General features: G+C 36.1%; 3 protein-coding genes across 4 annotated transcripts; 2 read left to right on the plus strand and 1 right to left on the minus strand.

Annotated features, from left to right (window-relative positions):
• The first annotated feature begins 2,379 nt into the window (after positions 1-2,379).
• LOC132190683 (heavy metal-associated isoprenylated plant protein 28-like) lies at positions 2,380-3,124 on the plus strand. Its single transcript, XM_059605724.2, has 3 exons — positions 2,380-2,485; positions 2,593-2,665; positions 2,783-3,124. The coding sequence occupies exons 1-3, from the start codon at positions 2,480-2,482 to the stop codon at positions 2,980-2,982; spliced, it is 279 nt and encodes a 92-aa protein (XP_059461707.1). The 5' UTR covers positions 2,380-2,479; the 3' UTR covers positions 2,983-3,124.
• Positions 3,125-4,061: 937 nt separating this feature from the next.
• On the plus strand, positions 4,062-7,930 carry LOC132190417 (NAD(P)-binding Rossmann-fold superfamily protein). Its single transcript, XM_059605407.2, has 5 exons — positions 4,062-4,322; positions 5,179-5,521; positions 6,041-6,312; positions 6,514-6,710; positions 7,374-7,930. Exons 1-5 carry the CDS (start codon positions 4,133-4,135, stop codon positions 7,806-7,808), a joined length of 1,437 nt encoding a protein of 478 aa, XP_059461390.2. The 5' UTR covers positions 4,062-4,132; the 3' UTR covers positions 7,809-7,930.
• An 821-nt stretch (positions 7,931-8,751) lies between these two features.
• Positions 8,752-13,678, minus strand: LOC132189854 (AT hook motif DNA-binding family protein). Of its 2 annotated transcripts, none has more exons than XM_059604668.2 (6): positions 13,525-13,678; positions 12,347-12,920; positions 11,478-11,530; positions 10,180-10,311; positions 9,493-9,654; positions 8,752-9,338 (listed from the first exon to the last, which is right to left on the minus strand). In XM_059604668.2, the coding sequence occupies exons 2-6, from the start codon at positions 12,870-12,872 to the stop codon at positions 9,090-9,092; spliced, it is 1,122 nt and encodes a 373-aa protein (XP_059460651.2). In that variant the 5' UTR covers positions 12,873-12,920; positions 13,525-13,678; the 3' UTR covers positions 8,752-9,089. The 2 variants fall into 2 exon arrangements, with proteins under 2 accessions (XP_059460651.2, XP_059460652.2); XM_059604669.2 differs by lacking the exon at positions 13,525-13,678 and adding an exon at positions 13,205-13,454.
• Positions 13,679-15,121: the final 1,443 nt, after the last annotated feature.

Consider the following 15,121-nt stretch of genomic DNA (forward strand, 5'->3'; position numbering starts at 1 on the left):
ACATTAGCGATAAAAGCCTTATAAGCTAGCCGAACCTAGCCAAACTAAGATGAACGAGCACACAAGCACTCAAACAAAAAAATGTGTCTACTATATCTTAGCCATTGCCACATGAAATATGGACATCCATCTATTCTTGAATGCTCGAGAATGTGTGCCTAACAAAGTAAGGCCACATAATCAAATCCTTTAATTCATGAATCCCTTCTCATAACCAACAATGCGCAGGAAAACTACTTAATCTATGGGAAAAGATGATCACTTGAGAGGTATGTTCAGACAAACACTAATTTTCTTCTACTTCTTTGAGTTTTTTCTTCCCTTTAGATATGTTATAACTTAAGCATCGAAGTAACCCCGTTGGACCCCCGACAATAAACTTTGTGTTTGACCTTCCTTCTCTCTATAGCTACTCTAAATCAAAGGATTTGGCATTTGATGAACTGAGTCTCCAGAGCATATGAATGACTTCATTTCTAATAATTATATAGATAAGACGAGAGATGATAAGTATGTTATATCTCATCCTATATATGAATACACACACATGTATATTACATATAGCATATACATCTCACATTGAAAATATGAGTATTTCACATAGAGTTTGGTTTACATAGGTACTTGTAGGTACAAAATTCTTACATTTCTCACTCGCTAGGTGAAAATTGAATTTTATAAGTAATTATATAAAAATTATAAATTGACTAATTCTTTTGGAATAATAACACAGATGTTGCTAGCACTTTCTTTGTGTCATTACAAATAGTATTATAGTCGGAATGTAGCATCATGTGGTATTAAAGCACTATATGACATGACTACGACAAATAAGTCGAGGGTTTAAGAAGAGGGGAGATTTTAACACCTTAATCTCACGTTAGAAACATAAATAGCTCACATAGAGTTTTGGTTTACAGTATATCTATAACTTAGATTGGATTTGTGCATATCAATATATAAATGGTGCCAATGTGCACCATAAATCTATTCTATAAAATTCAGACTACATGGACCGATTCTATAAAGATGGAAACCGTAAAGATTGAATTTACAATTTTTTTTTTCCTTTAATTTTCAATCATGATTTTAACCTAATAGAATTGGTCCTACAGTTTTCTTTTTTATTTTTATATTATTTTCTGTAGGACAAAATTTTAGTCTCCAGCCCCCACACTTTGAGAATGTGGGGCATGCGACCCAAGACGTGTCAAAAAGCATAAGCTATGACCAAAATATGATGATGTGATGTGATTCTCAAGAAATGTAGTATAAAAATTCGAGATCCAGATTCTAAATTAAAGCAATTCCTTCCTTCGTTCCTTCTTCACGCTGATCCCAAGCCACTGCGATTGAATCTTTGTCGGGGTCCCTCCCCATGATCCATCTTTTTGTATTTTTCCGTATTATCTTTTTCAGCATTTTTTATTTGGAAAAACAAAAAAAAGTGGGGTGAGAGAGGCTCGAACTCTCGACCTCAGGATCACTCAGAAGCTATGAGACCTACGCGCTAGCCAACTGCGCCACCACCCCTTTCTGTTATCGTGGTAGAATTTATTTTAATAATCTGATGAAAGCACAAAGTCTTTCCTGACTTTTCCACTATAAGAAGCAATATTGCGATGGCTTCATGTCTTTGATTCAATTGGATTATTGCAGACAGGATCGTCTGTCTCATCACTTCTACTCAAAATCGTATCTAGTACCCAAAAATACCAAACTTGCTGTGTAGTTTTATTATTTCTTGAGCGTGTAGAAGTTTTTATTCTCTCTTTCTTTTTCATTTTGCTCTTTTCCTTTTTCCCATTTTTGCAATTTGGATGACTACAGTACATGCTGAGTCTAAACTTAGCAAGGAAATAGCTCACTTTATCACAAAAAAGAATAGTGTAGACATGCTAGATGCATCAGATCCACCTACACATAATCGCAACTTTACCAATGTGTTGGCTTTAATGGAGGGATAAGATCATCTGATCATGAATGCAGCATGTGATTTAGATCTCCCTCCTCCCCTCCACCGCAAAGGATCCCCAAGAAAAAAGCAAAGTTGGACCCGTCAAAGCCAATCATTTCAAATGCTTGAGACTCACATTGCTTTGCGCAGACGGGAAAAAGCCTTGAAGCTTGAGCTCGATCTCACAACAAGTCATAGAACTCCTATTTCGATGTTAACCGTTTTCTTCTTCTCTGGTTTTTGTGTCTATTTCTCTCTTTGAAAAAGCAAAGCAGACAAAGCAGATGATTTCACCTTGGTCTAGTAGCAGCCCCGACAGCCAGGACCCCACTTGATTTGCTTACTCCAGTTTCATATGTCTTTTCTGCGCTATATATATACCTGACACTCCCCTGTCTCTCTCATTCCAATTGTTTCTTCGATATACTATATACCCTTGTCTTTGTTTCACTTTATTCGTCCATTCCTGTCATCTCTAGCTCATCATCATCAACTCATCATTTTTCCAACCTCGATTTCTTCATGGAGGTACATAGTTTACACTTCAATTCCCCTGTGTTTTCATTTCGGTCTCTCTTTGTGGGTGCATCTTCGCAGTGCATATCTAGGAATAACAAAATGCAATTGTTTTGCAGAGTGTAGAATTAAAGGTGGAGATGGTGGGCATACACGAGAAAAGACTCAGGAAATGCTTGTCAAAATTGAAAGGTAAATATATATGTTGCTTTCTTCCTCAGCTATTGAGTGCATCAATCAATCAATGTGATTTGTTTCTTGACAGTTGAGTTAATCTGCTTCTGGGTTTGATCCTTTGTTCATGTATAGGGATAGAGAAGGTGGAAGTTGATGCAAATAGTCAGAAGGTGGTGGTGACAGGATATGCACATAGGAACAAAATTCTTAAAGCAATAAGGAGAGGTGGTCTGAAAGCTGACTTCTGGTCTGCCCAGAATGAGCTCCTTACTGCTTATGCCAGTGCCAGTACTTACGGAAGCTTGAGATTCAGCAACAACAACTTCTTCTAGAAGCTTTTGTTTTCCTTTACTCTTTGTGGGATCATATACCAAGGTTGTGTCTGTGTCTTCATATTTCCATATTTTATACATTTTTTTTTTTTTTGTATTCTCTTCCCCTTTTTCTTTTACAAAAGAACTGTCTCATGTTCAATGACGATACACAGAGTGGAATGAAAAGAGTCTTCAAGTTTTGCAGCTTTGCCAAGTGCTCTTGACTCAAATTTAGTTGTTAAATTTAATTTCTTGAATTTTGTATCTGGAAGTGGATGGTGTTGGTCGTCTCTCATGAAATGAAGATTTCTGTGCCACAATTACAAACCTTTTCTCTGGTCCCTCTACATCCTGGTAATCGCATTCGATTGCTTCGAGGACTGCTTAGACATGCATGGTTTGACGGTTAATACAAATCATCAATTTAAATTGATACAAAATAAAAAAATTATTTAATTAATATTTTAATACACACAATATCGCATAAGCTAGCCCTTTATTTTTTGTCAAAATATTAAATGGCCATTATTCCATTGAATAAATGTAAGTTAATATAGATGTAAAAACAACTCCTTTTTTACTATGTTTTAACATTCCCAACATAAGAGTCATGCTAAAGATAGTATAACTTTTACTATAAAATAAGTCTACATGGCATTTACTATATTTACATATCCAAATATGATCAAATCCCTCACTAAAATATAAACCATGGTATGACAATCATTTTCATAAATTATAAATTACAATGTTAATCTGTAAAAATTTATAATAAAAGATAATAGATAAAAGAGTAATATTATAAGTCTTTCTAAAGTTTTTTTAGAGTCATCCAAAATTTGATGTGACTTTTAAAATTATCAGTAAATCAAAAGATCTCAACTTCAACGGTAATTTTAAAAATTACGTCAAATTTGAAATGGCTCTAAGAATACTTTAAAAAGACGTATTACTCCAAATAAAATATATGAGTGGACGGAAATCCCCAAAGGCCGAAACGACAAAACCTTTTCAAGTACTGTAGTCGGTAGAAGGTGGCAATTTTCTCACAAGGCCGCGTGTGCATCCACCGCCACGTCAGGCCAGCAACTAGCAAGAGAGCGATCTCCTCCTACTTGTAATGTCTGGGAGACAATTTTTGTGAGTAAACAAAGCGAAGAGAAAGAAAATGCACCTGAGCGAGAACGAAGGCATAGAGGGGAACACCTTCGTGGTGACCGGTGGGCTGGGGTTCGTGGGCTCCGCTCTCTGCTTGGAGCTCGTGAGAAGAGGCGCTCGCCAGGTACGATCCTTTGACCTCCGAACCGCATCGCCTTGGTCCCAACACCTCAAAGACAACGGTGTCCACTGCATCCAAGGTCCGATCTTCCATTTCCATACCGCTTTTTCCATTTAATCCGAGCTTTCCTTTGGAACATTGAATTGATTGATCTAGCTTGACCTTTACGGATTAAGATCTTTTACATTTTTTTAGCATAATTATGGGGGAGTTTAAAATTATAACGATTATTTTTAATTAAATGGATCATATTTTGGCCATTTATCATGCTGAGCAATGGGTATGCAGGTGTGAGTGTAAAGAATTAAGTCTCAGGTTGGAAAATATCGCAAGTGTGAATGGATATTATATCATAAAAGGTTCAAACCATTATCTTAAATGGTTTAGCATTTCAAAACTTGCTATTTGAAAAAATAGCGATTTTAAATGCAGATAATGAAATCACAATTTTAAAAAATGCATACGTTTGGTCTGACCTTTGAAATCACATGTAGGCCTTTAAAATCGTATGTTTTTCCTGCGATCTCAAACATTTTATTTTTTAAAAAATGAAGTCCCAAACGAGACAATTTCTGCGATTTTGTCTAAAAATGCACTTTTATCCTACAAAATGGCAGGGCCAAATTGATAAGTGGTGTTGAGTATACCCATTATATCCTCTTGACTTGTTCTTTATTTCATTGTAGGTTACTGCTGTGTATATTAAGATGAGTGGTGAAATTTGAACCATTCAATTAAAAGTAATTCTTAAGAGTTATTCTATGAATTTATTAGAATTTGGCTTTATGATAGTTAGAACATTTTCCATATTATAGTGAACATGGGGTTGAGTTTGTTTATGGGTTTCTTTTAAATTCCATGCGTAATAGCTCTATGGTCTTTGCTGAGTCACTTTAACCCAAAATTTTGATAATGGTATGGTATGTTGTGAACAGGGGATATTGTGCATAAAAAAGATGTTGAGAGAGCACTGCGTGGTGTGGGCTGTGTATTCCACCTGGCCTCATATGGCATGTCAGGGAAAGAAATGCTCCAGTTTGGTCGTGTCGATGAGGTCAATATAACTGGGACCTGCCATGTGTTGGACGCTTGCCTTGAGCATGGGGTCAAAAGGCTTGTTTATGTGAGCACGTACAATGTTGTGTTTGGGGGAAAGGAAATTGTGAGCGGCAACGAGTCTTTACCTTATTTCCCAATAGATGACCATGTTGATGCATATGGTCGTAGTAAATCAATTGCTGAACAGTTGGTTCTAAAGAGCAATGGTCGTCCTTTCAAGTAAATCTTTTTTGTTTTTGGTCCTCAATTCCTTATTTTTGGCAGCTCCATGAGTTATTCTGCTGTGGGTGTGGTTTCTTTGTCTCGGATATTGATATTGGGCAGCACATAGGACTACCTTTTGAAGCAATATATGTTTGGACAAAAATGGGTATTGATATTGAGCTCAAAAATGGGTATTGATAATAAGCATGCTTTTGTGATGATATGTATCAAAATGATGACGTGGCTGTGAATACATTTGTAGGAAAGAAAGGTTGTAGATGGAGAATAAAGATTAAAGATGGAATGTATCATATGGGTTTTAGAGCTAAAACTTCATTGTTTTATTGATGTCTTTAACCTTTTTCGTAACCCAAATTAAAGATAGTATATGTAGTTTGGTAAAGTTCAGTTATGTGCTGGTAGCTTCTTTTGTAGATTTATATTTGTTGTCTGTTGTGATGATTTGTCTTGTGGGTCCCAAGTTTTTAATTGTAAAGTATCATTAAAACTTGTGGGGTTTTCTGCAATGTATAGGAATAAGGATCGCAATTGTCTTTATACCTGTGCGGTTCGTCCTGCAGCTATATATGGACCAGGTGAAGAGAGACATCTGCCTAGAATAGTATCCCTAGCAAAGAAAGGTCTGCTGCCATTCAAAATTGGTGAAGCAAGTGTAAAAACAGACTGGATTTATGTGGATAACCTTGTACTTGCACTGATATTGGCTAGCATGGGACTGTTGGATGACATTCCTGGGAAAGAGAAACATCCAGTAGCTGCTGGCCAGCCGTACTTTGTATCTGATGGTAAATAATCCAGCAATGCTTTGAAATTTCTACTTCTTTTTCCCTTCAACCCCTGAACTAGAACATGTCCTACACGATGAGACAGTCTGTAATAAGTTGGAAATTTAAGAAGAATACTTATATTACTGTATCATAAGTTTCTTAGATAATGAAAAGAATGCTTAAACTGTGAAAGGAAGAACTGACTAACTATTGTTGCAGGGTGTCCAGTCAACACTTTTGAATTCATCCGACCTCTTTTGAGAAGTTTGGATTATGACCTGCCAAAAGCTTCCATATCTCTTCCCCGCGCACTTCTTTTGGGGAAGATTTTCGGGGGCTTCTATACAATCTTGTATCCATGGTTGAATCGGCGGTGGCTTCCTCAGCCATTGATGCTTCCTGCTGAAGCATACAAGGTTCATCCCACTTTTCATGCTGAATATAATTCAAGTTTGTTTATTGGTATGATGTTGCATTCCTAGAAGTGGAATCAAACAGAATTAAGATTTGAATTGTCATCAGGAAACTAGTCTACATGCATTTTATTAAGCCCCTCTGGATGTTTTGCCAGCAATATGGAGATTGAATTTTTAATCACACTTTAGTTGTACTTTTTTTTTTTCTTTCATGAGGTCCGACTATCTTCACTTCAAGAGTTCATCTTTTGCTGCCCTTGTAGGCCAACTTATTGTTGATAAAGAAGTATAAATGTACTAGCATCTTGATTAGTAGTATGTTTCACTACCATGATTAAGATGGTCTGCAATTTATGCTACTCTTTTAGGTTAGCCATCAACGGATGAACTGCTCTTTAATGTTGATACTATGAACTATGACAAATTTGGGTAGTATGCCTATTTAGATTAATGCTACTATTCATACTCATTTCACATTAATTGATATAGCATGTTTTAAGTGGCTTCCCATAATAGCAACTTTAAAAAAGAAAAAGAAAAGAAGAGAATAAAAAAGCTACATGCTAGCCTGTGTGATAAATGGATATTTATATAAGAGAAATGCTAGATACTTTCATTGTGAGTACCATGTCATATTTGCTGAATCGGTCACCTATTGGACAGGTTGGTGTTACCCATTACTTCTCTTTCCTTAAAGCAAAGGAGGAGCTTGGCTATGTCCCAATGGTGACCCCTCGAGAGGGCATGTCTGTAACCATCTCTTACTGGCAACAGAGAAAGAGGAAAACTCTGGATGGTCCTACTGTATATACATGGCTATTCTGTGTCATTGGAATGAGCACACTATTCTGCGCTGCTTTTATACCAGACATAGGACCTGTGCCACTCTTCAGAGCTCTCAGTCTTTTCTTATTCCGATCAATGAAGATAGTAAGGATGGTATTTATTCTAGCTACAGCAGCACATATTGGTGAGGCTATGTATGCGTGGCACCTGGCAAAAAGGGTTGATCCCACAAATGCAAGAGGATGGTTTTGGCAGACTTTTCTTCTTGGATTCTTTTCATTGCGTTTTTTGTTGAAGAGAGCAAGGGAGTAAGAGACTCATTTTCTATGTTCCTGTATGGTTGTAAAAGATCTTCCCTAGTGTTAAAGAAGATGGAAACGAATGCGAGTCTCTCATGGTTCCATAAGAATAGGAAATAAATATAGTTTATGTCTCATGGTTTGAAGGGAATTAAATGCCATGCACAAAGAAATCTATGGTATATTTTATCTCAAAAGCTCAAAAGAAAAAAGAATTTTTTTAAAAAAAAAAGAAAAGAAAAGAAGAAGGCTTACAGTACAGACATTCTGTCAGAATGAAAACTGGAACAATGCAGCTTGATATGGCAGGTGTTCCATCTTTACCGAGAACGGGTCTCCGAGATATCTAGTTAGCTTATTTTAAGTATCTTCAAAATATTTTTAGTAGTATGGATTTGACACAACTGCAAACCCCTTTTAGTAATTTTCTCATTTTAGGAATAACATAATGAGTATGCTTTTTAATGTGTTTTGAGGATGTTTGTTTTTTAATTTTTAATTTAAAAGTGTTTTGAGACGACATAAATATATGAAAATTGATTTTATATTTGTAAGTGTGCTTTAATGTTTTTACTGTTTTGTGTTTTGTGTTTTTTTTTTTTTTTTTTTGACATGTTCACACAAGGGAAGATGAGTGAAAATTCGCTTCATTAAATGTGGTCCACAACTGGTTAAGCTACCTCTTGGAGACTATTGATTAGCATAAAACAAAAGACAAAAAATATAATTTTTAACAAAATAGCCAATAACATTTGGTGGTGTATTATTAGGCAGGGGACATCGGACAACAGCTTACAAATTAAGTAATTAGCAGCTTTATCCACGTCATCTCAATAACAATTATACTTATTGTTATTCTAAATTTGGAGACATGCTTCGGACCCATCAAGTATGCTCAACAGACAAAAAAAGAAAAAAAAGGACGGGGACAGAATAAGCATAGTTGGACGCCATGATAAAGATACAGAAAAATGGCACAATTTATAACCATAATCAATAATAAGAAGCTACAAGGTAAGCCAAGACATAACAAGCTAAAACACCATCTCAACCAAGAAATTCCTAAGAGCAGAAGCTTTCTCCCTAATTTTCTAACTTAGTAAGTGCAAAGGGCAACTGTCACTAACTGGTTGGAAACTAATTCTAGTCCTTATTCTACAGAAGTACACAAGGCCTGAATTACAAATGGTCTCTTTAAGGCTTAAAAATAAATGAAAACACAACATTAGAGCTCCTGCCTCCCTACAACACAAATAGGTTAAAAAGATTATAGGTACAAGGGGGGGTTTAGTTTTTACTTCCACGGAATGCTAGACATCCCCTGTGGGTTACTGTTATTGCAAGCTCCTGTACTATGGTTATGTGGGCTTCCCGGCCCACCTGAGGATTCACTAAGGGTTCCGCGTGATGGTGGGCTGCTGGCCCCTGTCGGCCCACCGCCAGGGGCAAACTTTGGTGGGGCAGTCAAAGCTTCATTCTGGTAATTCTGGTTTGCTGACTTTGACTCCTTTCGACCATCTGCAATAAAACTCCCAACCACTACCTGCAATATAAAACAGCTCAACTGTTCATTGCCATATCACATAATTTGCAAATTGATATAAACAAACATTTGGCACCATGCAAATATTTTTAACAAAGCACCTCCCACAACTGACAAATGTAGAAGCAAAGGAAATAAATAAAACAAAACGCACCTGAACAGGGGATGCAGCTGTGAGAAGGCCTGCCACACCCCCACCTAAAACACGACCATCTGGGCCAGATAAAGACACGCTTAAACCCCCAGTTCTGCTCCGCTGACCACCATTTTCAGATAGCAGGAACGAACCAGAAAGGGACAGAATTTCAAAACGCCCCTGCATAATAAGAAAATTTATTTAAAAGAGAATGAAAATCAGGAACTAGCAATATAGATACATGGCAAAGGAGAAAGAAAGTCCAAATATTTATCCTACGTTTAATCAAAATCTACAGGTAAGTTGAACTCTCTATTCAGCTTTTTCCTCATCCAAGGAAAAATTCCACGAGCCAATTCTGGCCACAGTAAGACCCGCTTGTCTTTGGTATCCAGGTTTGAAAGACTGAATTTTAGACATCTCCATAGAAAAGTACTTTGAAAAATTACAAGGTAATACATGCTTGGTCATAAAAGCAATGGGTTTGATAACACTACTGCTACTATAGATATCCAATGTCTTAACTTTCTTCTCATTTACTGCCATGTCAATTCCAACGCAGTTACCTGCCCACCACCAATATTAGGATATTTACAACACTTCCTATAATAGTTGACAGGTCGAAATGCCAACACTTCATAAATTAATGTTTCACCTCATAATAAGGGGAATGCCAGCAAAAAAGTTGTTAGCAATCTGACAAACCTCATAAGTTACAGTTCCACCAGATGTGGCTGGTTGGCGAAGAGTCACATTAGATATGGCTCCATTTGCTGACAGGATGCAGACAGCCCTTGGACCATGCTGAGAAAATGACATTATTTTTGACGATACATCCTGAAAATAGAATACGTGTAATGTTAAATTCCCTAGTCGACTAATCTTTTATGATTATAAGTTTCATAAATTTACAAAAAGTAAGCACCATATAAGTTGGCATAAATAAAGAAGCATAAGCATGATTGACATCAACAACATAAGAGAATTAAAGTCCAGAACTTCTAAACTAAAACCCCAGGATATACTAAATTAGTGTGAAAATTTCAACAACTCCTAACAATCGCGTTCTGTTTTGCACCTAGCACGGGACATGTTTCACAAAATAGATGTCCATTCCAGGTCAGAGTATGAAATGTTGGGGATTAGGCTGCATGCACTTTAGGATTGGAAAGAATTATATATGAGCTTCAGACACAAATCTGATTCAGACACTTCATAGCATCTTGTGGAAGACTCCTAAACATCATCGTCAACACAGACCATCAACTAAGATCTATAAATAAAGCACTTCCACCACAGACATGGTGTTTGTGTTCAACAAAACAATATTAACTCAAATCCCATATAATAAATATACGAAAAAGGTAAGATGTAAGCTTATTTGGCACCACTTCATATCAGGTAACAAATGACCTGTAGCAGTGGCTTCAGTAGAATTCTTTTATCAGCATAACTAGTTGGGTAGATATTTTAGTGAAATAGATGCCCTTCGTATGCATAAGAATTTTCAAAGATATATTCTCCTTTTAAGAACTAACTTATTAAGGGTGCAAACATATCAATCACTGATCAGCCACCTAAAATTATGAGAAGGAATTACCATTCAAGGAATAATTAAATAATTTCATGCACTTCCCACATCCTATTGAAAAGCAAATTGAAGATGATCCAAGTCCTTTTGCCATTCAAATGAAAGCTTCCACACAACTTTCTTTTCTTTTATTTACACGCCACAGAATTTTTTTATTTTTTTTTTTTTGGGGGGGGGGGGGGTGGGGGTTGTTTATTTACACGCCACGGAATAGCATTTAAGATATAAAAACGATTACACTTGCAACCCAGATACACGCTCTAGCCCAAGAGAACAATTATAAATAAGCAAATTTCAGTTCAGGGAAAAAGAAAAAAAAAAAAAAACAGATTTCAGCAATGTTCAAATGCAATACCAAAGAGAAAGTTAAGATAAGATCCATAAAAACGTATGAAAAAGCTGAAAAACATACCTCTCCAGCTTTCACAGTAATAACATGTGGTGTAAACCCAACACCTGCTGATCCTGCAAGAAGAAACCTCCATGAGATAATAATTATGTCAATGTAATTTACAGCCCAATAGCACATGAAAGACGTCCACTGCACTAAATAGGAAGGCAATAAAGAGGAATCAAAATACATTGCCCAAAAAGAACCCATTGGCATAGATTCCTTTCTTTTCTGTTTTTGTTTTTATTTGACATGGTAGATTCCTGCTATAAATATGAAAAAGTCATCTTCTGTTTTTCTTCCATCCTTTTTTTTGTGGTAAAAAATAAATAAATCAAGAGTACAAAGTTCAGATTGATCTCAATATGGAGTAATGTATTGAAAATATGTAAAACAATTAGAAGAAATTGTATGACGTAAAATTAACAGAAAAACTTGCAATTAAAAAAACCTTAAGTTTTTAAAACACGCTATATGTTGCATAATATGCATATAAATTAACAGAAAAATCATAAAAATTCCAATCAGAGTAGCAACGGGCAAATAACAAGCAAGGGGCATAAAAGTAATTATGAATCAAGAATCTAAACAAAACAGATCTAACAGATCCCAAGCTCCTGCATAACTCTATTGCTTTCCTATTCTTTCCTATTCTTTCCTATTCCTTTATTATATCAACACCAACCATTCCTTTCCCTGTCAGAAACAACCTCAGGCAGCTGAGGCGGAAAAAAATCTATTAAGTAAAACACCCAGATAATCAAATTAAGCATGAGAACAGGTCAAAACTACTATTGCCTTAAAACATTCCAATTAAATTAACCACGTGACAGACCAATAAACTGCAAAAGACATCAAACCCATAAAGATTCAAGGAAAATAACGGTTACCCAGAGCTTCCAATTGTTGCTTCTTGCTAGAACCGGGCGGTCTACCCCTAGCTTTCTTGAACGAAGTCGGTGAGGCTGACCCTCCAGAAAGCGGTGGAGTAGGCACAGAAGGAAGAGGAGGAGGAGAAGAAAAGACTCCACCTGACTGGGTTACCGTGACAGACTGAGGCGTAGGGGTGAGACCCAGTGACATGGCGCCATCTGGCCCGTACTTCCTGGGCCTCCCTCTCTTCCTCTTCACGGGCTCACCGCCACTACCACCCATACTGCTCACATTCACATTAACCATGGCACCACCACCGGGGATGGCGGTGTTGGACCCACCGTCGCCGGAGGAGGGTTGGTAAGTCGGCGAGGTCGAGGTCGAGGTTGAGGCTGCTGTGGCCGCGCCAACGGGCTTGTAAACGTTACCGCCGTCGACACCGAACGCCAAGCGCATGTTCTGTACGAGCGGCTGAGTCTTCTGCTGAAGCCCCACGGAGAAGACCTCTCTACTCGCCATCACTCCCGTCTCTGATCCTGACATCTTTCTCTTCCACTGCTAATTTTTCATACAATGCCTGCAAACCCTAATCTACAAGCCCAAAAGAAAGACATGAACTATGAAATTTTACTCTCAGATTATCAAACAAACCCTAGTCCACGAAAGACTATTATATTAGCGAACAAGCACCACTCTACAAAACAAAAACAAAGAAGAAACTTTGCAATGTACTATTAGATTTTCCAAACAAATTGTAGTAATCTACGACACACACTGATAATTATAATTAAAAAGAAATGACAGTGAAATTCAAACTTCTGTGAGTGGGATTTGTGAAAGCACTGATCTTTAATTGTGAGTTTGAGAATTCAAACCTCGAAGTGAGTTTGGCTCATCAAATCTCGGACAGAATCTAGTGAAAGTTACAAAGAAGAAAACCCTAACATTTACTGCAAAACTAGCATAAAACCTTGCGAGAGTGAAGAATTTTTTAATTTTTTTCCTCAAATTTCCTCAACATGGATCTCGCAAATTTAATTTTTAATTAAAGTTTAAACCAAACAAAAATTAACCATTACGGAAAATAAAAAGGAAAAAAAGCTAATTTCGAAAATTTGGAGTTAAAAGAAGAGCGAAAAATACAGCGAAAATATAGGAAAACCGGAAAATAATCGAAAAAATCAGTATCACTCACCAATAATTTAGAGAAAAATATAGCGGAGCTCGAAAATTAGAGAGAGGAGCAAATTCTAGGGTTTTGGGACCGCAACGCAGAGGTGCTCCGGACAGCTTTTTCTAATAAAGAATTGCGAGAATTCTGAATATTTATTTATTTTTATATTTTTATATTTTTTAAAAAAATTTGGGGTTTTCCTCTTTTTCATGCCTTGCCTCATACGGAGCGGACCTTTATTAAAAAAGGGCAGGTAAAAAGCACCCTAATTTGCTTTCCTCCAAACCTACCTCCTCGAATATTAATTTTCCATACTCGCTACCTACGAATGCCACGTTGCAGATAAGCTCTAAATATCTTAAGTATCGACACGTGTCACTCATCCAAAGCGAGTATATTGGTTTTCGTACCTGACTATTTGTAGGGATATTGTCTGTGTCAATTTTGTATTTTGCTCTTGTTCTTTTCTTTTTCTTTCCGTTCTAAGTTATCTTCAATAATATAATTACAATTGAAATTATAATTACAATAATTACTCGTCTTTGTCTTTGTGTATTCTAAACAGATTCAAAAACTTTGGGTAATCAGAATTAAAATAGCCGAGGGTTGGTGATGGGTAGTTGGTCCAAAAAGGGACATACAAAATAGTAAGCAAATAATCAAAACCTAGATTTGTGTTTGACTTTATAGCCACAAGTTAGATTACATGAATTTTCGGCAATTTTACTATTCGGACAATAAATATAGATAAATTTTTATGGAGTTTTTCTGTTCGAGATTTACTAGGACAACCTACCCCTATTCAGGTAGATAGGCATAATAGGGTCTCTACGAGATATTACAATTTTTATTACGATCCCTAGTAATCTTATTAGGCCGGTCATTATTAGTACAACACCCTTACAAGTAACATGTCGATTCATGTTACATGATCACATCAATCACGATCAATTTTAATTAGAAACTGACTTGATCTGTCACATTAGCTATAATACAATTTAATTGTTTGATAATTAACGTGATAAATATTCTATAAATTGTTGTAATAGTAGCCACTCTTATGAAATTCTACGCCTATGAGCCAAAGGACTTAAAAGGGTTTTTTTTTATTTATTTATTGATATTTAAGTTTCTTCTTATAATTAGGTTGATAAGTATAAAATATACTTAGGTATATTCTTACTTTGAGTTTTTTAAATTTCTTTTTTCTTGAAACAATAAATAAATATAAATAATAATAATTACATAGGCAATATGATAGTCATTGACGCTATTAATTAAAAGAAAACAAATTTATTTTAGAAATTCAATATCAATTGGAACTCATTCTTTCATCCAAAGCGTGCTTCCTATAATTCCTTGGATGCTTATCGAAAAATGCATTAAAGTGCCTTTTCTTGCAAAAAACACCTTTTTCTTTTTCTGTTTTTCCAAATGGTAATAACGAAAAATTTGACCAAAACAAATTTTGTTTTAAAAAATGGGAATTCAATTTTTAAAAAATTACTTTTTAGTACCCATCGATTTGTGATTGCAATTTTAGACCACAAATTCAGGTCGGCCAGCCAGATTTTTATTTTATGTCATGATTACCAATGCCTTGGAATCTTTTTAGTAG

This window comes from Corylus avellana, chromosome 9 (assembly GCF_965113065.1).
Source record: "Corylus avellana chromosome 9, dhCorAvel1.hap1.2, whole genome shotgun sequence".
In the NCBI taxonomy this organism is placed as follows: domain Eukaryota; kingdom Viridiplantae; phylum Streptophyta; class Magnoliopsida; order Fagales; family Betulaceae; genus Corylus; species Corylus avellana.

Bases quoted from the DNA above. Each gene is read 5' to 3' on its own strand.
- LOC132190683 (XM_059605724.2), top strand. The intron at 2,666-2,782 runs GTAAATATATAT...GTTCATGTATAG, and splicing joins ATGCTTGTCAAAATTGAAAG to GGATAGAGAAGGTGGAAGTT.
- LOC132190417 (XM_059605407.2), top strand. From the start codon at position 4,133: ATGCACCTGAGCGAGAACGAAGGCATAGAGGGGAACACCTTCGTGGTG. The intron at 4,323-5,178 runs GTCCGATCTTCC...TGTTGTGAACAG, and splicing joins CGGTGTCCACTGCATCCAAG to GGGATATTGTGCATAAAAAA. The intron at 6,313-6,513 runs GTAAATAATCCA...CTATTGTTGCAG, and splicing joins GCCGTACTTTGTATCTGATG to GGTGTCCAGTCAACACTTTT.
- LOC132189854 (XM_059604668.2), bottom strand. From the start codon at position 12,872: ATGTCAGGATCAGAGACGGGAGTGATGGCGAGTAGAGAGGTCTTCTCC. The intron at 11,531-12,346 runs GTAACCGTTATT...TTCTTCTTGCAG, and splicing joins GCAACAATTGGAAGCTCTGG to GATCAGCAGGTGTTGGGTTT. The intron at 10,312-11,477 runs GTATGTTTTTCA...TTCTATTTTCAG, and splicing joins TTACTGTGAAAGCTGGAGAG to GATGTATCGTCAAAAATAAT.